Source organism: Ambystoma mexicanum, chromosome 1q (genome assembly GCF_040938575.1).
Source record: "Ambystoma mexicanum isolate Mex_15411 chromosome 1q, UKY_AmexF1_1, whole genome shotgun sequence".
In the NCBI taxonomy this organism is placed as follows: Eukaryota; Metazoa; Chordata; class Amphibia; order Caudata; family Ambystomatidae; genus Ambystoma; species Ambystoma mexicanum.
The window spans coordinates 555007897-555031153 of NC_090922.1; the positions used below are offsets into that span (position 1 = coordinate 555007897).

Consider the following 23257-nt stretch of genomic DNA (forward strand, 5'->3'; position numbering starts at 1 on the left):
TATGGCCGGCCGTAAACTGTTGACATGTGAGGCAATTGCTGATAAAATTTGACACATGAGAGGTTAGCTCGGGACAAAACCAATCTTCTCTAATTCGTGCTGCAATTATTTCCTTGCCTGTATGGGCAGGGTGATGTAATTGGCTCAGGGCGGTATTTAACAGTGCCAACGGTATTACAACTTTCCCAGTGCCACCCTGGCGCCATAGTGCGTCAGTTGGTGACATTGTGCATCCTCTTTTCACCCATACTTCTTTTTCGGCCATTGGTGCAGCCGCTTGTAGCTCCATAATCTGTGTGGCTGGGAGATGGGTGTACCCTTCTCTTATTAACATCTCCCTCGCTATTCCCCTCCCTCTCCCTCTCTGTGAGTCGGTGGGGTTCCATATCTCACCAAAATATGCAGCATATTTCGCATGTGCGTCTGCTGCTGCATTTCCTTTTGATACATAGTCTTCTCCATTGGTGTGTGCGGTGCATTTTACTAGGGCTAGTTCTTGGGGATCGTTTATTACTTCAATTAGTTCAGCCAACAAGAGGGCATGTTGTACTGGAGTGCCATCAGCTCTCCTAAACCCTCTTCTTCTCCATTTTGATAGCCCTGAGTGGACAGTGGATGTAACATATGCACTGTCGGAATATATGGTTACTCTTTTATTAAAACTTTCCTTTAATGCCAATATGAGTGCAACGAGTTCCGCCGCTTGAGCAGAGTAATGCTGTGGTAATTGTACACACTTCATAGCCACACACACCGGCGCCTCCATCATTTTTACTACAGCTGCCCCAGTCCTTCGTATCCCATCTCCTTGATCAATAGTAGATGACCCATCAATAAACAAAAGCTCACCTCCCTCTAGTGCGTTTTCTTCAACTTTCCTAGTACATGAGTATAGTTCAGTTACTTGGGTGCAGTCGTGGGCGTAATCTCCTTCTTCAATTACTTCTGCTAGGAACCTTGCAGGGTTAACCGTGCTACATCTAACAATTGCTAGTTCAGCTTTAGACAAAATAATCTCATAACCTGATGCCCTCTGTGTTGTTAGTGTGGACTTAGGTTTATTCAATATCGCAAATAGTGCATGTTCCACAAATAGTGTAGTTGGACACCCCATAGTTATTGCTGATGCTTTTTCTACTGCAAAAGCAGCTGCAGCGAGACCTTGTTCACAAGAGAATTGGCCTAACATTATAGGGTCTAAGTGACCGCTGTAAAATGCTACTGGTTTATAGCCCATGCTAGTTTTTTGGGCCAATACTGCTTTCATCACTGCTGAGTCGCAATGTGAAAATATAAAGAAGCGCCGCTCATAGTCTGGGGATGCCAGTACTGGAGCAGTTGATATTGCGTCTTTTAATTCGTCAAATGCCTCCCTCATTTCCATAGTCCATCCCAACTTTTTCTCCCCTTTATTTGCTTCCTTCAACCCCTCAAGCAGGGGTCCTATGTATGAGCTGTAATCAAATACCCATGCTCTACAGTAGTTGCACAGCCCCAGAAATTGCTGTAGTTCTCTCACAGTCTGTGGCACGGGAGTGCTTGAGATGGCCTGTGCTCTTTGTGGTGCAATCCTTCTTCCATGTTGGGATATCAGTTGGCCAATGTAAAGTACCTGTTCCTGACAGTATTGTATCTTTTCCATGTCTACCTTGTACCCCTTTTCTGCCAGTATCGTCAACATTTTTAATGAGTCCTCTCTACATTTGCTTTCGTTTGTACTACAAATTATTATGTCATCCACATACTGTAACACTGTGCTTTCCACCTCAACGTTACCCAAATCCATCTGTATTACTCTATTGAAAATTGAGGGTGATTCACAATACCCCTGTGGTAATCTGGTATGTTTCCACTTTGTATTTCGGTAAGTAAAGCTTGTCAAATCTTGTGAGTCTGGGTGTAATGGTATTGAGAAAAAAGCATTTTTAAGGTCAATCACTGTAAAACGTGATGCTTCTGCCGGAATGCCACACAATATTGTGGCCGGGTTTGCTGTTACTGGATACTCTGCTTCTACTATGTTGTTCAAGGGTCTGAGGTCCTGTATGAAGCGCCAAGACCCCCCTTTAGCCTTGCGCACCGGGTACACAGCTGTGTTACATGGTGATTCTGAGGGGACCAATATGCCATTGTTTATAAGGGCCGTTATGGTTTCATATATGCCCTCATCTGCCTCTTTTGACAATGGGTACTGTTTCACTCTTGGTAATATGGCACCCTTTTTCAACTTTATCCTTACACCCCCTATGCTTTTTATGCATCCTACGTCATAAGGGCTAATAGTCCATAATGATTTGGGCACCTTTGACATATCCTCCTTAAAAAATGGGACTGGGGTGCCTGCGGGTGCCTCAAGTGCCATTGCAATTTTCTGTGCTACTTGTTTGTGAGCCACTCTTAGCCATATTTCTACGCTCATCATGAACACCATTTCATTTTCTTCCTTTTCTTCTGAGAACAGCTCTTCATCTGACACCTGGGTCAGCCTACACCCTTCTGCTAGTGCTATCACCGCCCTCCAAGCTCTCCCTTCTTTATCTTGGGCGTGCACAGCAACATAATCAGCTGTTGCAATAATGCTCTCAATGTCCACTGCAAACACCTTCCCTTCCAGTTCATTAGCTGGTGTTTCTGGTCGGAATAGATAGGCTGCTGGTCTCCTCCATATTTTCCCTTCTATCCCTGGCATCCATGCAAATGCCATGTCAGTGCCATATTGAAATATCTCGCCATCTACTGGCTCCGCCCTAATCGCTGTCTGTCCACAGTATGCTTGCAAAATCTGTCGTGCTGCGAGCATGTTAATCCCTGGAGTAGAACAAATTATGCCATCCTCTGTAAACGAGATCGTCATGTTCAACCTGTTCATTATGTCCCTCCCCAGTATATTTACTGGTGAGGCGCTATAATACAAAAGTGGAACTGACAGATCATAATCTCCAATAGATAACGGAACGTTATCAGTAAATGGAACCAACCCTTTAGCCCCAGAAAATCCTTGGGTGTTCATGGCTTCGCCTGACATCTTAAATTTACCTTCCCTTATGCAAGACCGGGTTGCCCCGGTGTCAACAAGAAATGATAATTTTTTGTCACCTATCTTTACCTCTATGCGTGGTTCCTCCGCACTATTAGGTGTTACTGACAGGATGGGACACACCAAGGCCGTCTGTGGGCTGGCCTATTGGGGGTACAATGATTGGCCATTCCCTGTGTAAGGGTTGTGTCCCAACACCGTCACCCCACCCAATTGTGTTCGTTCATTTTGTGGTGGTGGTTGTATTAACGCTACTTGTTGTTGTGGCGGTGGCAGATACTGTGTTATTTGTTGTTGTGGCAGTGAATAGGTTTGTTGCTGTTGTGGTTGTTGTGGTTGGCCACTCCCTTGTTGTGACATCTGCTGCTGTTGTATGCCCTGCTGTTCTTGTGATGTCCTAAGTTGTGCTTGTTCATTCCATGCTGGTGTTCCTGGCCTGACCCTACATGTACGTGACATGTGTCCTAATATTCCGCAGCTCCAACACACGGGTGGTTCCCTGTTTTGCCATGGGAAGCTCCCTGCGTTGTCTTGGTATACGGGTTGCCCTGTGGAGTAGTTATTTCTGAGTCCCCCAGCCTGTTGTTGGGTATTATATCCATATCCTCTCCCTCTCATAAACCCTCCTCTCCCTCTGTTATAACTATAATACCCAGTTCCTTGCATTGGGTACCCTCCTCCCATGTTCGGTGTGTGTAATTGCAGAGGCGGCACTTGCTGTATTACACCTTGTGGGGGCGCTATTTGAGCTTGATCTTGTGCAGCCACTACTTGCGTTGGGCTTTGGGTCATTGGTGTGGGCGTAGTTATTAGTGCCCCTTCCATTGTGTATTTAGTAAGTTTTTTCTGTACTAATTTGGCCTCTTCTGTTTTCCTGTCCTCCTCCTTTTGTTTCATCTTTCCTTGCCATGTCCTGCAGTGATGTACTATAGTCAGTTGTATTTCTGGCCATGGTTTTGCTTCCATTCCTACTACTTTCTTTAGCTGTTTCTGAACTCCTTCTGGGAGCCCTTGTACTAGTATATGATAAAATATGGCTGGTGTCTTGTCCCATTGTTCTCTAGTCTCCATGCGCCACTTCTCTTGAATGTCCTGGATATAATCAACAGGATCCTCATTTTCACCCATCTTACGGGAAGTAATGGCTCCTATGTCTGAGGTGTCTGGGTACTGCACTCTCAGTGCCTGCCATAGCGCATGTCTGCAGTTTGCAAATGGTGCCCCATCATGCGATGTGTTTGTTATTGTTACTCCATGGAATCCCGCTCTTTTCCAAATGTCATCCGCTCTATCCCCTAATATTGATATTAACAGGCCCTTCACATCTCCTACTGCTAGTTTCTGTCCTGCGGTGTGTTTTTCCATTTCATATATCCACTTACCCGCACCTCCACTTAGTGATGGGAGCCTACATTTTATATTTTCCTTATCCGTATGTTTCCAAGGTACATACTGTGGTCTAACCCCTCCTCTCTCCAGCAGTGGCATTAAATTCTGTCTTTTTTCACCCTTTACGCTCCATGATATTGAGTCTTCACACCCCTCCTCTTCCCCCATTTCTTTTACTACTTCAAATTCTTCCTTACTACCTCTTCCCCTACCTCCCTCTTCTTCCTTTCCCCTTCTTTCATCATTTCCTGTGTTCAATATGGGTATGTTTATTTGTCTGTCTTGCCTGCGACTAGGGAGGTCCCTAAGCCGACATGCATACGGTGTAAGTTCGTTCATGAAGGGCGCGAGCTTTATTCTGTGCAGAGAGCGTGCGGTGGTTGAACACGTAGGTAGTGACGTGGGAGGGCGGCGTGATGGAGATGTGGGTGGCGTGGTTTCATTGGTTTGTGTTTCCCCTATTCTTTTCGTTTCCTCCTTACTTCTCTCCAGCTCCTCCCCTCTTCTACTTATCCAGGGCGAATCTATGTTTGTTCTAGTGAGGTACAGTTTATCTAAGCTTTCCCTTTCACTCTCTCTTCCATCCTTCTCCACTCCTTCTTCCTCCTCACTGCAAAAATTATTTATAAATTCCACCCCCCACTCTGCCTTTTTTCCTTTTATTGTTACTGTTTTTAAATCTATTAAGTCTCTTTCTCCCCTTTCGTTGTTACCAACTGTCCCCCCTAGTGCTGATGTCGTTGCTACCTCCCTACTTTTGTATACATCTCCCCATCTTTCACTCTCCCTACCCCTCCCTTCTCTTCCTTCTTCACTTCTCTCCTCCATTTCCCTACTATTTTCCTCTCTTTTCCTTTTTAATTCCTCCATTACTTCGTTGCTCATCTGTTCCAATATCCTTTCATCCTCCCTCTTCCTTTCCCATTTCACCCTTTCTCTTTCTACTATACTCTCTATTACCTTCCCCTCTTCATATTTTTTAGCTGTCTCAGATATTATCCTCCTCCTCCATATTTCCATTTCTTTTTCCTTTTCTTCTTCTTCCTTCTTCTTCTCTCTCAGCACTACTCTTGATACCCTATCTGCTGCTGCTTTTACCCTTTCAGCTTCTCTCTTTTGTTCCTCGCTTCGTTCCCTTAATCTTTCCAATTCGTCCTTACCTTCTTTCCTTTTCCTCACTCTCTCTCTTTCCTCCCTCTCAAGTTGTTTGATCAGTTCATTCTGCTCTTCCCTTAGTTTTGCTAATCTTTCCTCCAAAATCTCTTCCTTCTGCCGTAGTAGCTCCTCTCCCCTCATTTCACTCTCTCTGGCACTATCCTCGTTTGTTCTCCTTACCGCCTCCCTTTCTTCTCCAGTTAGTGAGCCTCGTAATTTCAACAATATCTGTGCAGCTACCCACTCATCGTCTCCTATCTCTACAGTCTGCTCTTCTCTAATCCTCCCTTCCCCCATTGGTATCTTCCCATGAGCTACATATGGTGGAGGGCTGTATGCCGGGTTTGAGTATCCTTCAGCCGCCCTTAACCGTCCTTCTATTTCTCCTAATTCTCTTAACGGGTACAACCCTCCTCCCTCTGTTTTCACTCCCGGTGTTATGGGTATCTCATTGCTCGGTTCCTTTTTTATGTCGTCTGATTTATCAACATTTTCTCCTCCCTGTCTTTCGATCCCCGTATTCTTTGTGCTTTCGCACTCCTTTTCCCCACCCGTTCCTTCTTTCTTAATCTCCTTTTCTTCCGGTGTTTCCCCCATAGTGAACATTCCATTTGGCCCTGGTCGAGACCCCTGGAACATCCTCCATAAGTTAAACACCTCCACGTGGTTTGCCAACTTCTTCCCCTTGTATGTATTGTGCAGATGGTTCAGTAGTGAGTGTTGGGCATATGGATCGAAACTACCATTAGGCGGCCATGGTGTTAACATTTTATTGTCGGTCCCCTGGGTCCACTCTATGCTGTACTTAATTAACTTCTCCCTGTGTGGTGGCAGTGTGGTGCATATGTGCTGTAGTGGGGTAGTGAGGGTGTTCCCCCACCCTCCCGACCCTCTCCCGTATGACATGGTTGTACTCCCCTTGTTACCCTTCCCCTTACTACCAATTTACAATATACAACCTTGTATTGCTTACCTCGCCCCGCAAGTGTGGGGACTTACGACAATCCTTTGACAAATTATGCAATAGTAATAAATGTGATGTTATATTATATTCCTTCCCCTACGGCCCCCTGCGGCCGAAGCGCACGCAGCCCCCTGCGGCTGCGTACCCCTTACGACGATCTTATACAGTTGTCCTGTTTCTCCGTTCTCCTCCCCCTTTTACACTTGCCGTGGCCGGCGTTCTCCGTGCGCAGCCACGCCCCTTTCCCCTTCTTCTTTCGATCCACTGGTTTATAGTTTATCTCCGTATCAGCTCCTTTATCATGCTTCTCCTCCCCACCACTCTCGAACCCAAGGTTCCTTGTGCTCACGATATCCTATTAAATCCCTACTGGTGACGTCACCTATTTCTTCGAGCTACTGGTATATTCGTGTTATGTTCTTTAAATTCAAAATACACTTGTAATCTACCCCGCTAACCCTACAGCTGTCTTCCTGTCTCTCCTGGAACAAGGTAATCTCATCAATACTATAACCGGACTGCGCACGCTGCGTCGCCTCGCGTGTGATACGCCCCTCAACAGGAGGGCTTAACCAGCCAATTATCTTCCGTTTTGGGCAACTATGTAACTAGCCACCGCCCACAGGGAAACGTCATCTACCTATCGAGTTTCTTGCTCGAACAATAGGGAACCTCATCTACTCATTCAATAATAAATATCAAATCGTAGGAAACCACACACCCACCCTCACACGTATCCGCTATTCAGGCCAATCAGTGTCTTACGAGCGGCTGCACGTGATGTTTTCGTACCCCGCCCCCCTCTTTCGCGTAACGTTAGCTCACTGTTACGAGCGGCTGCACGTGATGTTTTCGTGCCCCGCCCCCCTCTTTCGTGTAACGTTAGCCGCCTGCTTTCGCACTCGTTTCGCTACCATTCATTCCATTTAGCAACACTCAATTAAACCCTCGCCACTTTACAATTCCTCCCTCCTCCCTTATTTACTTCCTCCCCCTCCCTCACAATTTCGCATTGCTTGTTGTGCGTGTCATGCTCACCAAGTTCTCTCGATGCAGGGCCGCTCGACTGCGTGCACCCCTCCAAGCGGCTCGCCACCTCCCCTCGTCTGGACCACGTCTGGACACTCGCCGACCGCGGGCGGGATACTTCTCAACCGGCTCCCGAGGGCCAATATCCGGATTGCGCTGTCCGGTCCTCTCGCAGCTCCGCGATGGTCCTGTAGTCCTCAGAAGGGGGCAACGGCAGAGGGGGCCGCGCCGCCGGGCCTCCTCGCAACGGGAGTGCCTGGAAAAATTAAAAATAAAAGTCGATCTTAAACAGATCTCAGCAGTGCCTCCAACTTGTCGGGGGGAAATTCTGCCGGGGTCGGCCGGGCCGCCCGCAGACCTCCGGGCAGGGAGGCCCCAACTCCTCCCGTGTATATCTCGGATCGAGACAGAGTATGAGGCACACACAAGGAGCAAGGCAACTTCTGCTGTTTATTATGCAAACGGCAGGGATGGGTCAAGGAGCGTACGCGTTCGTCCTGACACACACACGATCGTGGGGCTCGCAGGCCCTTTTTACTGTAATATGACGCGCTACTTGCGTCACTTCAAAAAGTTAACAAAAACCTACCGCCACTCTTAATTGGTTGCTCGAGTGGTAGGGTTAGTATAGTACACATATAGAGAATGATATTAGTGGTCAAGGTGTAGTCAGGTGGTATATCTGGGTTGTCCCTTCAATTAGATACATAAGAATTGTTACATGAAGACCCCTGAGGATTGGCTAATGTTACTGACGTCTGAGATAAGAGCCCCATGTTCTGATTGGTGCATCCGTGAGCTCCCCAGCCTGGGACCACCGTTGTTCCCAGCTCTCGGTGTACCCGTGTTTGCAACAATGTTTCAATATGGGTACATGCAGACAATGTGAGGATTTATTCATAGGTGGGAGCTGACCGTTCCCACTGTAGCAGGTGTCCATTGAGCCTTTCAAGTGTCCCGGCCTGTGTCTCGTAGTGCGGGACCCAGACGCCCTGTCTCTCCTGGGTTTTGGCATCTCGTCAGGTTCGGCTTGGTCACGTGAGGCGGGACCGTGTTTGAGGCAGAATTCTGCACAATTAATATTGTTTTTCCACTGTGTGTCTGGTTTAATTTGTAGATATGATTCTAACGTTGGTACGCGGAGTGCGGGGTTGCAACATCGTGCCTTTGATGATTTGGTCTTGGATGTGGGTTTGCAACATTGCGACCTTGGCTGGGTGCTCCACCAGGCTCATTCTGCAGGATCAGCAACCTGACTTTTGCTTTGTTAATGTCCACGGAACTCTTGCTTGAGGCCTACTTGGGCCTGGTGCATAAGTGATCCATTTCGTGCATGGGTGCTTTAGATTATAGTGGCATATATTTCCATGACCAATATCGTGTTTCCATTATACCTCTCACGGTGGTAACGGGTTTCAAGGGAAGCATGAGCAAGCGTTATAGATGAGTTCATGATGCGTCTTGCGTTTCTGTACTCTGAAAGCCTATGTAAAAATAATAAAGATGCACGTCCGTGAATATGCCTGTCGCCTACGTCAGAGCACTGAGTATATTCTTCGTGTAGATTGGTGTGGGAATGTTAAGTGTGTATATTTATACAGATGTGCTTCCCGTTGTCTAGGTCGTCATGGCATCTCTAACGACGTGTGGTTTTTAGTCTAGCTGATCCGGGCCGCAGGTGTCGGCACGGCCAGTGCGGGCTGCTGGGCAGGCAGGTGGACACATCCGTATGTTCCTGTACCATGGTACTTGGTCGTCTGGTAACTGGACGAACTCTTCTCGCGGCGGGTGTCTGGGCCGTGACCCTCTAGGCCAAGCGCGAGAGGTGAAGGACGGGAGCCTGGTCTTCCATTCTCCCACTTCACACCGGTATCCCTACCTTAGAACTGGCCTTAGAACTGGCTATTTGAGGCTGAAGGGGCCTTCAGTGTTACTCTTTGGGCACATCAGCAACACTGCTCTTGCCCAGGAGGAGCATTGATGCAGAATGTTGGGAGAGAAACCACAGGCCCTGTAACAGTGGTTAAGGCCCTCTGCTGACCCATTGTTTACAATGGCCCCTCAACATTCCAATGTTCTAATTAGACCTGACAGACTCAGAGCTAGGGCCATAACTAGTGTTATGGCCTGAGGGCACCATAGCACCTGATACAGCCTGAGAGTGTAGCCTGCAAAGCCATTATACCCCACAGTGGCCATGTATATAGTATGAATAACTATATAGAAGCTATTAGTGAATACATTCACCTGGGCGATTGTGGAGAATTGTATAATAGTATGTTCCCCACTGCCTTAGTCCTGGAATGCAGCGTCCACAACAATGACAATTCTTGACCTCACCCCTTCATGTTCCTCACATTAACACTGTCAGTTCCTCCACACCCAGATACAGGCCTTTATTACACCCATGACGTCATTCACAGCAGCACCACAAGCAGGGCCGGCCTTAGGCCTTTCAAGGACTCCTCCAAGCTGGTGTGGTGAAAGAAGGCGCAGCAGGTGCCTTATTGAAATTAAATGGCCTTGCGCTTGTGCTGCCGCCAAGCTTTCCAGCACGGGAGTGAAGCGCATTTGATAAGACTAGGGTGCTGATGCTTTCACATCGGCACCCTATTCCAGTGATGAAGTCTGTGCACCGGTACAGAAGTGGGGAGTTAAGAAAAATGTGATGTCCCCCTCCCCCCACCCCCCGGCAGTGCCCAGGGGTGCAGGGGGGGCGCGGGTGTGTCACATTTTTCTTTCACTTCCTGGGTCGCTGCCGCAGCTAATGCCGCCACTGACCACATGCAGGTCCTTCAACTCACCTAGCATGGCCATTTGCTCAGTTTCTGCCGGCTCCATTGTCAAGGGCCTACGCGAGCTCTGATGTTCATGCCTTCGAGTCTCACCTGTTAACCTCTGTGTCCTTCCTTGCAGAGCTCTGCATATAGCTGTGGCCCACGGAAACTTTCCTGCGATCCAACGACTCATCTGCCTTTTCCTGCAAGGCCAGAAAGACCTGGACACCTTCAACAATCTCCGGCAGGTCAGTAATGGGCTGCTTTGATTTACTTTGATGGCACAGTTACTGCGAAAGCAAAATGGATTCCATCAGAGCAACTCTTCAAGAGTCCTCCCAATCAGTCCCTGTGGAGGGGCGTGGGGCTTTTGACTGCAGTCCCCATGTAAGACGCTAGACCAAAGCAGGGAAGTAAGTGTTCTCATCTGCATTTTACTACCCAGACTGACTTCCCAAAGAGAGTGCCGGCGATAGGCCATGGACTGGGCTGAGAGATATGATGAGGGGGAGGGAATTGAAAAGAGAGTTGGAGTGGGAAAATGTGTTCTGTGGAACAGAGAATTGAGAGTGGCTTCCTAAACTCAGATTAAGTATTTTAGGGATTGGGAAGGAGCAGAGGTGGCAAGAGCCCCTGAAACTGAGGATCCCATTGACTTAATGCCCCTGACGTGGGTTGTTATCTGGAACCTCCATTCAATACATACACACTTTTCACATGAGACAATGTTTGTTTTCTGTTTGATGTATGACTATACAGATGCATTGTGGGACGAATATAACATGTATACATTGGACCGCCTGAATTCCATATCCGGGCTGCTCCTTTCTAGAAGGCACTGGGACGTTGCACAGTTGCGGTTCAACAGCCCTGTGCTGGTAACGTTATAAGCTGTTTACTCATTGGCTTCCTGCTCTTTTCCTGGCCTTAGTGTAGACCAGCCGGAACCATCTTCGATCCAATGATTGCACCTCCCTCTCATCTCTGAAAGGCAACTTAACAAGTTCAGGGGCCTGTGCCCTGGGGCTGCATACAAAGACAAGTGTGACTCACAGGATGTGCCGGGAAGGAACTACCAGGGAGTTTAGGAGCCCGAAGGCAGACCCACCCTGTCTGAGAGATGTCACGATATAAGAACCTACCTGTCGAAGGTTTGTTAGACGTCAGGCAAGAATGCACTTCGAGGCAACTTGACTTGGAGTGCTGCACTTAATCATTCTAGCGCATCGAGTTGCAGCCAGGGGTTTTGCTGCCTTAGGCAGAGGGATCACCCCTTTTCAAAAATGAGTTCCTTGAAATGCTATTTTGCGGATGAGGATGGGTTGGAGCAGGCCTAAAAAGTTTGGGTGATAATCCTGCCTCGTTAATGACCGCCTTACTGTTTATCCCTTCCCATGCCAACTGGCTGGAATCTTAGGAAGAGCAGTGGTGCAGTAAGGAGTGATCTGTTCGAGAATTGCTTCACAAGTAAGCTCATTGTCTCTCATGGTTTGCCATCTACACCCTGGGTCGCTTTAGTGTGGGTACCCTGGTGTTCTGATCCTCTTACTCACCACCCCAGTAATCGCATCCCTTTGAAGCAACGCATTTGTTATGAAGATTAGTCAATGTTAAAACATGCCTTATATTAGTTTGTTAAATGTAACTGCTTTTCAATCTCTGCATAGGTAGATTTATGCTTTAAGATACTCTGTTTGGACCCATCTTTTCATATTTGCTTTGGCGGAGGTCTCCTAAACCCTACCAAGAGGGGCTTACATGGTGCACTGTGGGGCTACTTTGAAAACCATTTCCAGTGCCACTGCTTGTTCTCTGTCCAGCTGTGCACTTTTTTTCCATGTACGTTTTCCCTCCGTGCTGGTGCATGGCTGCCTCTGTGTTTCTCAATTGCCTGCTGCATGACTGTCCTCCGCTGAGGTTTGTTTTTTTCATATCCCTGCTCTCATGAGGTCCGTCTGAATGTTAGTGAACCCTTGCGTCTCCTTGGGAGTCACCAAAAGTTGTTCCTGTATAATGGGGACGTGGGAAGAGTTTTTCTACTTGCTTTCGCTGGTGGTCTGGGGACCAGCAAACTTACTACCAATAGGGAATGCTGTTGGAGGTTTTCTCCCCCTCTTCTTCTCCCGCGGTTTCAGTTGCAACGGGCTTCTCTTTTTGGTCTCTGTTGGTTTTTCTTACTTTTTCCCCAGTCCAGGTATTTCCGAATCTATCCCGGTTTCATTAATTAAATTCATATTTTTTGTTAAATACACTAAGGATCTACACAGTTTTGCCCCCTTCCCACTAGAAAGGCAAATGATTTAAGGCAAGCAGATTCCCCCCCCTTTTGGTTTCCCATTGCTCAGTTCTACTTATATAGAAAGCCTCTGTTTAAAGATCAGAAAAGGCAGCTTCATGTCAGGACCCTCTCGAAGGATAGGGCAGCGGTCTGGTCACTCCCCTCTCCAGGATGGCCTCCCGCTCTCCACCATAGGACTCAGTCCATTTAGTTAGGCCTCCCCAACAATGGACCGCTCCACCCAGATGCAATTTTGATTTTCTCCTTTGGTGTTTGGCAGCTTGCAGATGGTAAGTTTCAGCAGCTCTCTTGATGATAATTTTAGCAGCTCTTTCTCTGTGGTAATATTTCAGCAGCTCTCTCTCGCTGGTAATTTTCAGCAGCCCTCCGCCTTATATCAACAAATTCACCTGGAAATTATCTAAACAAAATACACATAAATAAAGAAAATCCGACTTATGGTTGCTCAGAAAAATGCCTAAATGATAATAGTCCTTTTAATCAAAGGGAATCTTCATATGTGCAAGTATGAGCTTCCCTTCCTCCAGCACCATTTGCCATTTCTGGGCCAGTGTTTTTATTAGTCTGATTGATTGTTTATTTGTATAGCGCCTATACACAATGTGTTTCAAAGTGCTTCAAGGAGGCAGGGAGCATGGGAGAATACAGTTACATTCTTACAGGTCCTTGAAACAAATCAGAATGTGAGAATAACTATCATATCATAACGGATAGTACAAGTGCATGGAACAAGAAGGGAGAGGCGAGGAAGGAAAAAAGGAGACAATACTAGCAGTAGCATTACTATGCCTGATGACAATTGTTGCAGTGCAAGAGTGAAGAGAGGAGCAGGAGGGGGGTAGGGGTGGGAGAGAAGGGAAGAGGAGAGGAACAAAACAAGTGACTATCTTAAAGGGTCGACAACTGATGAAAGTAGTGCTGGGGAGGGCGTGGGAGGAATAGACAAGGAGGAAAGGGGGGCAGACGAGTTGTTATCAGAGTTCAGAGGTCAAGGGGCAATGATAAGAGTAAGTGCTAAGATAATTGAAAGGTGAAGGGGGAAAGGGGAGGGCATGATAGCTGCACAAAGGCAGTCAGCTACAATTACTATTCCTAATGGCAACTGAGGTAGTGCCAAACTAAGGGGTGGAGGGGCAAATAGACAGACTCTGGGCTAGGGGGCACATATAGAGACTCAAGGGCAGGTGGGGGCACACAGAAGGACTCAGTGGCACTCTCAGTCACACAGGTGGTAGGGGGCATGCCCAGTCACATGGGGGCAGGGGAGGTAAGAGGGGGCATTCTCGGTCACACGGGGGCTGGGGAGGTGAGAGGGGGCATTCTCAGTCACACAGGGGGTAGGGGAGGTGAGAGGAGGCATTCACAGTCACACAGGGGGCAGGAGAGGCGTGAGGGGGCATTCTCAGTCACACAGGCGGCAGGGGAGGTGCAGGGGGGTATTCTCAGTCACACGGGGGCAGGGAAGGTGAGAGGGGGCATTCTCAGTCCCATGGGGGCAGGGGAGGTGAGGGGGGCATTCTCGGTCACAAGGGGCCAGGTGAGGTGAGAGGGGGCATTCTCAGTCACATGGGGGGGGCTGGGGTGGTGAGAGGAGGGATTCTCTGTCACACGGGGGCTAGGAAGGTGAGAGGGGTCATTCTCAGTCACATGGGGGCAGGGAAGGGGGCATTCTTGGTCACACGGGCGCAGGGCAGGTGAGAGGGGTATTCTCGGGCACACAGGGCAGGGGAGGTGAGAGAGGGCACGCTCTACCACACAGGGGCATGAGAGGTGAGAGGGAGCATTCTCGGTTACACAGGGGCAGGGGAGGTGAGAAGGGGTATTCTCTGTCACACGGGGGCGGGGGAGGTGAGAGGGAGCATTCTCGGTCACACGGAGCAGGAGAGGTGGGAGGGGGCATTCTCGGTCATACGGGGGCAGGGGAGGTGAGAGGGGGCATTCTCGGTCACACCCGGGCAGGCGAGGTGAGAGGAGGCATTCTTGGTCATACGGGGAAGGGGAGGTGAGAGGGGGCCTTCTCGGTCACACAGGGGCAGGGCAGGTGGCATTTTCGGCATACTGTGGTGGACAGGGGTAGACAGGGCCTTCGTTGTGGGCCTTAGGTGGTGTGGCCAGAAACCATGAAGACATTTCATTTACATTGCCTTAAAAACAAGGAAACAGCCATCTTGGAAGGCCTTACAACAACATGGTAATAGGCAGGGCAATACTTGTTCAAATAATGCAGTCAGTACAAAAGGCACGGAGTGCAGCTTCATGGAAATAGCAGCACAGATAACAAAAACATGATTGGATTGTGCCAAATTGCACCCAAAATGTAGGTCCTAGCTAGTTGCCACAAACAAAGTCAATAAAATGTCCAAGGTCCTTACCCCCAGCAGTGCCTTTGAAGTTAGTTATGTGTTGAAGTTGGAATTCCATCCTCCATCAATTGTAGTCCCTGTTTTCACACCTCCTTCTTACATTCTGGTCATGCATGGGCCAAAACAGTTGGCCTGCACATAATGGCCTTTAGAGATAGTAAATTTTAAAGGACACGGTTTCCACACCTTTCAGGCAAGCAACATTTTATTGTTGTTGTAAACCACTGGGATGCAAGCCAGGCTTTCCATGGGGGAGTTATTTGTGACATTTGTCCCACAGCAAGCAAAGGGTTTGCCTCGGGCCTACAGAAATATATTCATGGAAATAAAGTGGGCTTTTCTTTTCAAATGTTTGTTGGTTTTTTACATGCAAAATATACTAGTCCTTACTTTTTGTCAGCACGTGCCATGTATTTTAACTGACATTTTTATGTCAGCAGGGGTACATTTTTCACATTTAAACTGTAAACACACATGGCAAAGTCATTTAGGTGGCTGTGTTTAAAAATCCTGTTTTTCATGCGAAAGGGACCTTTGAATTTCTTCTGCCTTTGTGAATTAAAATGTTGCTTTTCCTTTGGTAATAACAGGTAGGTCCTTTTCACATGGCCCTTCAGTTCCGTTGGTTAGCGGGCCTTTGATTACGCCCCACAGTGGTAGCAATTGGGCCAGATCTTCCCGGACCCACCAAAAGGTTTCTCCCCAGATCTTATAAATCCATTTGCATTTATTTATAGTTTTTTCCGGCTGCTTTGAATGGTGCCATGCTACTGAAGCCAGGATTCAACCCACCCATTTAAAAAATCATGGTCAGATACTTCTCCACAAGACCACTTGTGCAGCTAAACTGGAGGATTGTTAACTCACTTGTAAAGAATGTACACTGCAGGAAATATGTTAATATTTAAGTACAGCTTTTTAGTTTTAAAAGGTGTGCTCCTTTTTAACGTTGCTTGTATCATTATAGGAAACGCTCCTCCTTTGGGTTATGTTCCATGTTTTCATTAATAATCTTCTGAACAGCAAATGTTTATGTGGGGACGGGGTGGGAACAAACCCTCTGCCCTTACCCTCCCCGACCCACAGTAAAAAATGCCAATTTCCAGCATGTTGTGCATGTGTGGGGAAAACTATGTAACCTATACAGGAGATTGACAACTGGAAACCACAGAGACCTGTATGAAGATACTGCGTCCTTCCACATGCCCTCAGATGCGACTGTGTGGGGCGGTGGTGGCCCGGGCCTCTTCTGCCACCTGCGGGTGGTGTATGAGGAAGAAGCAGTCTCTTCTACCCGCTCTTCGACTACCTTTTGAAGCCCGTGTGTGAAAAGAACCCTTCTGTTGCCCACACATTTCTATGTGTGTGAGGGGGGGGGCGGGTTGAGGGGGGCTTGTCAGCCTTATTTCTGTTCTGATGTCTTTCTGTGGGGAGGTGGCACTCTTTTGCTGGCCCTTGATGTCTGTGAATGAAAGTGTGGAACCAGTGGCTGCTCGCGGAGGTCAGTCTGCTGCCCCCTGTGGGGAGGGGTGGGTGGGCGTGTGTGTGTGTGATGGGGTAAGGCACATACACTCTGCTGCCCTCTGAAGTCTCAGCATGAGTAGGAGGATGGGTTAGGTACCAGCATGAGTAGGAGGATGGGTTAGGTACCACTCTACTCTTGGGATGCGTGGGACACTGCAGACTTCCCTCAGCGCCTTGTAGGTCCATGTGTGTGGAGGCGGGCTCATCTGCTTCTCTTTGAGGTGCGGGAGAGGACAGTCCACCCTCCCAACAACTCCCCCCCCTTCCCCGGGGTCAGTTGTTTGTGGTGCTCTTACAATTACCGAGACTGCCATGACTGCATATTTCCCGGGGGTTCCCTTCACAGAGCCTGGAGCTATTACACCGTGACTCAGCTTTACAGGACGCAGGCCGAGCCTCCGGCTATATTTAGTCCTGTGTGGGAAGGCAGTGCCGTTTGGCATGGGCAGGACGGGGTCTTCGCTTGGAATTGCGAATTTCCTGCGACGCACAAGAGGCACTGCCTTCTCCAACTGTTTGAGTCGAGGTAAGCACTGCCGAGAATGAGACTCTGGCGTGGGCAGTACATCGCTAGTTAGCCTAATGTTGCTCTGCATTTTGCCATACACGTTCTGGGATAAGGGGACTTCCCTACTGGAGCACTGCCCCCTCACAGGTTTGGGCGGCTGTTATGAGTACAGCTCTTCCACTGATGACTGTTCTAAGCAGTGGTGTAAGTGGAAAAAAGGAACTCGTTGTATGCTGGGTTCCTCCAAAAAGGAGGTCATGGATGGGGTGGCAGAGCTGGCCTTGGGGGGGGGGGGGGGGGTGAGCCGGGCGACCGCTTGGGTGCCACGCCCCTCAGGCGCTATTAGCTCCCACTACGCCAGCTCGGGGGAGTCTTTCAAAGGCGCTGTGGAAGAATCAAACTGGCACAAGAACATGTTTTGCATGTGAGAATATGTTCTCATTTGGTGCCAAGATAATATTGGATGTTGTTCTATGCCAGGCCAGTTTTAAATGACTTGATAGGATGCCACAAGCGTGGGGAGAACCACAGACACCAGACTGGGCATAGCAATATCAAACTAGACCCCCATTGCTGAGGGATCAGAAATCATTGCAACAGCACTGGCTAATCACAGCTTGACCCAGGGCCATGGGGCCTCACATCTTGGGTAATACCTGCTTCCACTTAGGTGATGTGGGTACCCCAAAATGGAAGGTCACTCACTTTCTGTATCGACCCATCACCACGCCAGCGTGGTCCCATCTGTGCCCCTCCTAAAGTGTACCCCCATTCCATCTGAAAAGACCTTAGGGATATGGTGGGTACCACCTCGGTTTGATCTTATGTGCAAAAAGTCCCCTCAATGGAATATTCAACTGTTCCACCACAATGTGTAAAAGTGAAGAGGAAAACATAGGCACAATCACGTTTTCCTCCACTGTGTTTATGGACATGTGTAAATGCCTCCTGCAAACAATGCTTGTGGGAGGCTTTGCAACGGATTTCACTGTAATCCGCTTTCGTTTACCATCTAGTCCTTTCATGTATCCCATAGGAATCCATTGCACTACTGCCAACATGAAAAGCCGTGCCCTCACCAAGGCAGTCGCGTGTGTCCAGCAGAGCGGGAAACGAACGAAGCACGCCTTCACCAACGCAGCCACATCTGTCCAGCAGAGCAGGAAAGGAAGCACGCCTTCACCAAGGCAGCCAGATCTGTCCAGCAGAGCGGGAAAGGAAGCACACCTTCACCAAGGCAGCCACATCTGTCCAGCAGAGCCGGAAAGGAAGCACGCCTTCACCAAGGCAGCCGCATGTGTCCAGCAGAGCGGGATACAAGGCACGCCTTCACCAAGGCAGCAGCCACATCTGTCCAGCAGAGCGGGAAACGAAGCACGCCTTCACCAAGGCAGCCACATCTGTCCAGCAGAGCGGGAAAGGAAGCCTGCCTCCACCAAGGCAGCCGCATGTGTCCAGCAGAGCGGGATACAAGGCACGCCTTCACCAAGGCAGCAGCCACATCTGTCCAGCAGAGGGGGATACAAGGCACGCCTTCACCAAGGCAGCAGCCACATCTGTCCAGCAGAGCGGGAAACGAAGCACGCCTTCACCAAGGCAGCAGCCACATCTGCCCAGCAGAGCGGGAAATGAAGAACGCCTTCACCAAGGCAGCCACATCTGCCCAGCAGAGCGGGAAAGGAAGCACACCTTCACCAAGGCAGCCACATCTGTCCAGCAGAGCGGGAAAGGAAGCACGCCTTCACCAAGGCAGCCGCATGTGTCCAGCAGAGCGGGAAAAGAAGCATGCCTTCACCAAGGCAGCCGCATGTGTCCAGCAGAGCGGGAAACAAAGCACACCTTCACCAAGGCAGCCACATCTATCCAGCAGAGCGGGAAACGAAGCACGCCTTCACCAAGGCAGCCGCATGTGTCCAGCAGAGCGGGAAACGAAGCACGCCTTCACCAAGGCAGCAGCCACATCTGTCCAGCAGAGTGGGAAACGAAGCACACCTTCACCAAGGCAGCGACATCTGTCCAGCAGAGCAGGAAACGAAGCACGCCTTCACCAAGGCAGCCGCATCTGTCCAGCAGAGCGGGAAACGAAGCACGCCTTCACCAAGGCAGCCGCATGTGTCCAGCAGAGCGGGAAACGAAGCATGCATTCACCAAGGCAGCCGCATCTGTCCAGCAGAGCGGGAACCGAAGCACGCCTTCACCAAGGCAGCCGCATGTGTCCAGCAGAGCGGGAAACGAAGCACGCCTTCACCAAGGCAGCAGCCACATCTGTCCAGCAGAGCGGGAAACGAAGCATGCCTTCACCAAGGCAGCCGCATCTGTCCAGCAGAGCGGGAAACGCATGTGTCCAGCAGAGCAGGAAATGAAGCACACCTTCACCAAGGCAGCCACACGTGTCCAGCAGAGTGGGATGAAGCGGGCACAGTATGAAGGCCACACTCCCCAATTCGGCCTTAGAAAATGCAGGAAAATGAGGCAGAACGTTAAAAAAAATGGCAGAAACAGTGTTTTCTGCCCGTTTTTGACACCTACTTCACCCAGAAGATATCTCTGTTTTTAACCTCTTTTGTTTAATTACTATTGACTTTAAGATATCCAGAGTATGTCCTCTTGTGCGTGTACCCTGACCCTGAATCCTAACTTGAAACAGACCATTTCAATCCGGTGCCTGCTCGCTTTGCATCGCCGCTCCCTCGTGCTTGCTTTCTTATGCAGCTGTGTCTGGTATATGTGTGCTTTTCAGTTTATACCCTTTTGCTATGCACGTGTTGATACGAACACCCCCCTGTCACCACTGGTGGGGTTAAATCCGGAGCTTGGCTTCACTACTTAAAGGAGAGCCGAGGGTGGCGCTTAAGGAGGCCCTTGTCGGACCCCCTCCGTGAATATGGGAGCCAGGGGGCTGTGGGAGGTGGGCGAGGGAGCGTTAAGCCTTTATTTTCTCAGCACTTGAATGTGGCTTGCGATTTTTCCAAACATCTGGTAACTGATATGGTTCGAGGGGTGGTATTTTTTAAAGGTAACGAAGAGAGGTGGTTTCCTTTGCCTGTGGTAGGGTGGGGTGCGTTCACCGTCTGCTTTCGAGGAAGGAGGCCGAGGAGCACACTGCGTGGCTCGCAGCTGGGAGCGATTCAGGACAGGCGGGTGCGGTGCGCGCTTTCCCATGGCTCGTATGGCGGCTCCCTCCCTTCCCAACAACAGTGATGAAAACCCTGCTGCGGTTACTGGAATCCCGGGCCTCGCATCCGGTATGAAAGCCCCGTACGTTGCACTCCAGGGTTGGGTGGCGCAACTATGGCGCTGGGAAACCCCTCCTGCCACTCCCCGCCCAGCCTTGCTCATTTCCCCGACTGCACCTCCCTACGGCCGCACCCCCTAATCTTCCGATCATCGCTCTGGTAACGAGATAAGCATGTCGAGATCTCGAGTTGATACAAATACGTATAAAAACAGAGTCATAACTTCTATGATACTATTTAGGAGACTAGCGAAAAGGAAACCAAGAGCGAGAGACACAATTGCAAGAAGAGACCGGCTAGGAATGAGAGAGATTGCGCGAGGCATACGAGTCAATGGGGCTCGCTCGAGCGCCACCGATGTTTACATGTATGGGGCTGGACAGCTGAACCATCTGATGCTCGAATAGGGTTATGGTTACGATGCCGCTGACATTTCGCCCGGTTTTGTATAGCGAGATGAGAAACTTCGCACAGGTCTTTTGTTTTCCAATCCGAGTGAAACGAGCAACTTTGTGCATTTTTTTCCCGAACTTTTTCGGAACTTTTTTGTAATGCAATCTCCTGGGTTGTGACCAGCACCATGTGGCTCTCCAGTTCTGGAGTGGCTGGCTTTCTTGTTCAGGCCCCTTAAGAAAAATAAGAACAGGAGCCACAAGTCTAACACTTTCAGCACTGACCCTTAATAAGAAAGAATAGGAATACCAAATAACTTGTCTTTCTGGAATTCTATACAATAATTGCTAGACTCATTACAGGTTTTTTCAGGCACACTTCAGGAGGTAAGTCACTGATTTAGTATTTTGTTAAACGCTTTAACTCAGCCTTTCATCCTTCTGAAGTCGATAAATGAGTACCAACACAGGTTGGGTGATATTGGGTGTATATTTTTTCTATATAAAGCACTCAAGCGTAAGTGCTATATAATAACACATTTGGTCATGGACGTCTGCTTGCATTCACAGTAATTTGGTAATATGGGCCTATACACACTGATCTTAACGATACATATGGCGATCCATTCTTGTATGAAATGTACATCACATTATAGCGATATCATAACCATATTTTTCGTAGTGCACAATGCTATGTGATGCCACTTCCTGTTTTGTCAACGGGTGACAGGTTGTGTTCTATCGCTTCCCGCGATATCACTCCGGGGTGGGGTCAAATGGCATCACTTCCTGTGATGTCATCAGGGGTCAAGGGTCGTATGACATCACTTCCGCTACCCCTGGCATTTTAGTGAAATGACGTCCCTGAGTTTGCACAGCAGCATGATAACACTTTGGTGGCTCTTTTAAATTTGTGCTGGGTTCGCGCAGCGTCACGCAATACTTTGTGACGCTATTTAGTATATGCTGGGGTGGCACAATGGTGGATTGGGGTGAAGCGGATCAAAATCGAACAGATTTTGCTTCTGCAGATGGCAGAATGAAATCTAACAATTTCGCCCAGCCCTTCTCAGGACACGAATGCCCACAACCTTGTGCCACAAGTTATGATTGTGGTTACCACAGAGCATCCCCGTTTCAGCAACAATAAAGTGTCTAAAAATGTGTGTGTGCCCACAGAGGAGATGTCACAGTGAAAGAGGATAGTGCTGTCAGCAGTGGGGCTAATTTAGGGCATTGAGAACCATCTGGGTCAGAACATGGATATCGAGTGCCATATGGTGGAAAATCTGGATAGTTAGAGCCACGTGGGGGCATACGTTGCCATGTGCGGCTCACCTGGTCACTAAGCACCAGCAGAAGGCAGAACTTGGGTACTGAGAACAACATTGGGGCAGAACTTAGGCACTCAGGGCCACATGGGGGCAGAGATTGGGCACAGAGAGAGACATTAGGCAGAACTGTCCAGGACAGCCAAAGAAGGGGAGAATTGGGTACTCAAGGTCACATGATAGCAAAACATGTCTCTTAGAGCCACATAGAGTTGGACCCTTGGATTCCGGGCTTGGGTACCCCTGAGGGCGGTATGTGGGTGTAAGTGGGTGCTTAGAGTGACATGGGAGCTAAACTGGGCACTGAAATCCACATGGGGTAGAACCTGGGCACTGAAAGTGACATTTGGCAAAATTGAGCCACATCATGCCAGGACTGGGCATGTAGAGCCACGTGAGGGCCCAATGTGGGCCCTTGGAGGCAGAACTTAGGCACAGAGAGTCAAACATGGACTGGAATGGAGTGATCAAAGCAATATGTCGCATAACTTGAGAACTGAGAGAAACATGGGAGAAAATGTTTGCATTAAAAGCGACAGGGAGTAGACACTGCGCCAACAATGCCAGCAACTGACATTGAGGCAAATCTGGTCACAGAGAGCTACACTGGGGCACTTGGGAGCAGAACCACAAGGCAACAAAGCCGCTAGGGGCGATGTGCCCACTGCAATTTACATTAGGGCGGAACAAGGCACAGAGAGCAAAATGAAAATTGTTTTACAGTGTCAATGTTGTCATATATTGTTGAGCCAGGGCACATGCTGCAAGAAAATATATTTTATAGTCACAATGTGTCTGATTCCTTAAAAATGTTTCTATATGAAGTCAGAGTCAATTTTATTTCGTTCTCTGTACTTGCAGCCTAGATTTTCATGTTTGTTTTCGTAATTATGTGTTGTTTTATTACACATACTCACGGTATATGCATAGTTGTATGGCATTGCTGTGTAATGTTTATTTTTGAAATAGATGCTGCTGTTTATTGTTGAGACAAAGCTCCTGGTTTTATTTTGGTGCGGGTAGCGCAGTTTTAGATTGATTAGACAGGCCTCCATTTTCTTTCAGTAGACGCAGCATGACAATGTGTTTAAGGCCTTTCCTTTCCTACGTAATGCACTTCTATGGCTTCTTAACTCTTTTTTCAGAAATGTTTGCCGTATAGGCTCCATTTTGGCACGTTATTTAAAAGTAACATTCTCAGGGCAGGCAGAAGCCTCCAACCCCCTCCCTCACCCCCACGAATTGGTGTGGGC

General features: G+C 48.7%; 1 protein-coding gene across 1 annotated transcript in view; it reads left to right on the forward strand.

The window, feature by feature from the left end:
- The window catches only part of BCL3 (BCL3 transcription coactivator), a 147411-nt gene that overhangs the window by 80084 nt on the left and 44070 nt on the right, over positions 1–23257 (forward strand). Inside the window, exon 3 of the mRNA XM_069640993.1 lies at positions 10491–10599. Within this exon, the coding sequence (XP_069497094.1) occupies positions 10491–10599 (109 nt within the window). The remainder of the gene's footprint in view (positions 1–10490; positions 10600–23257) is intronic.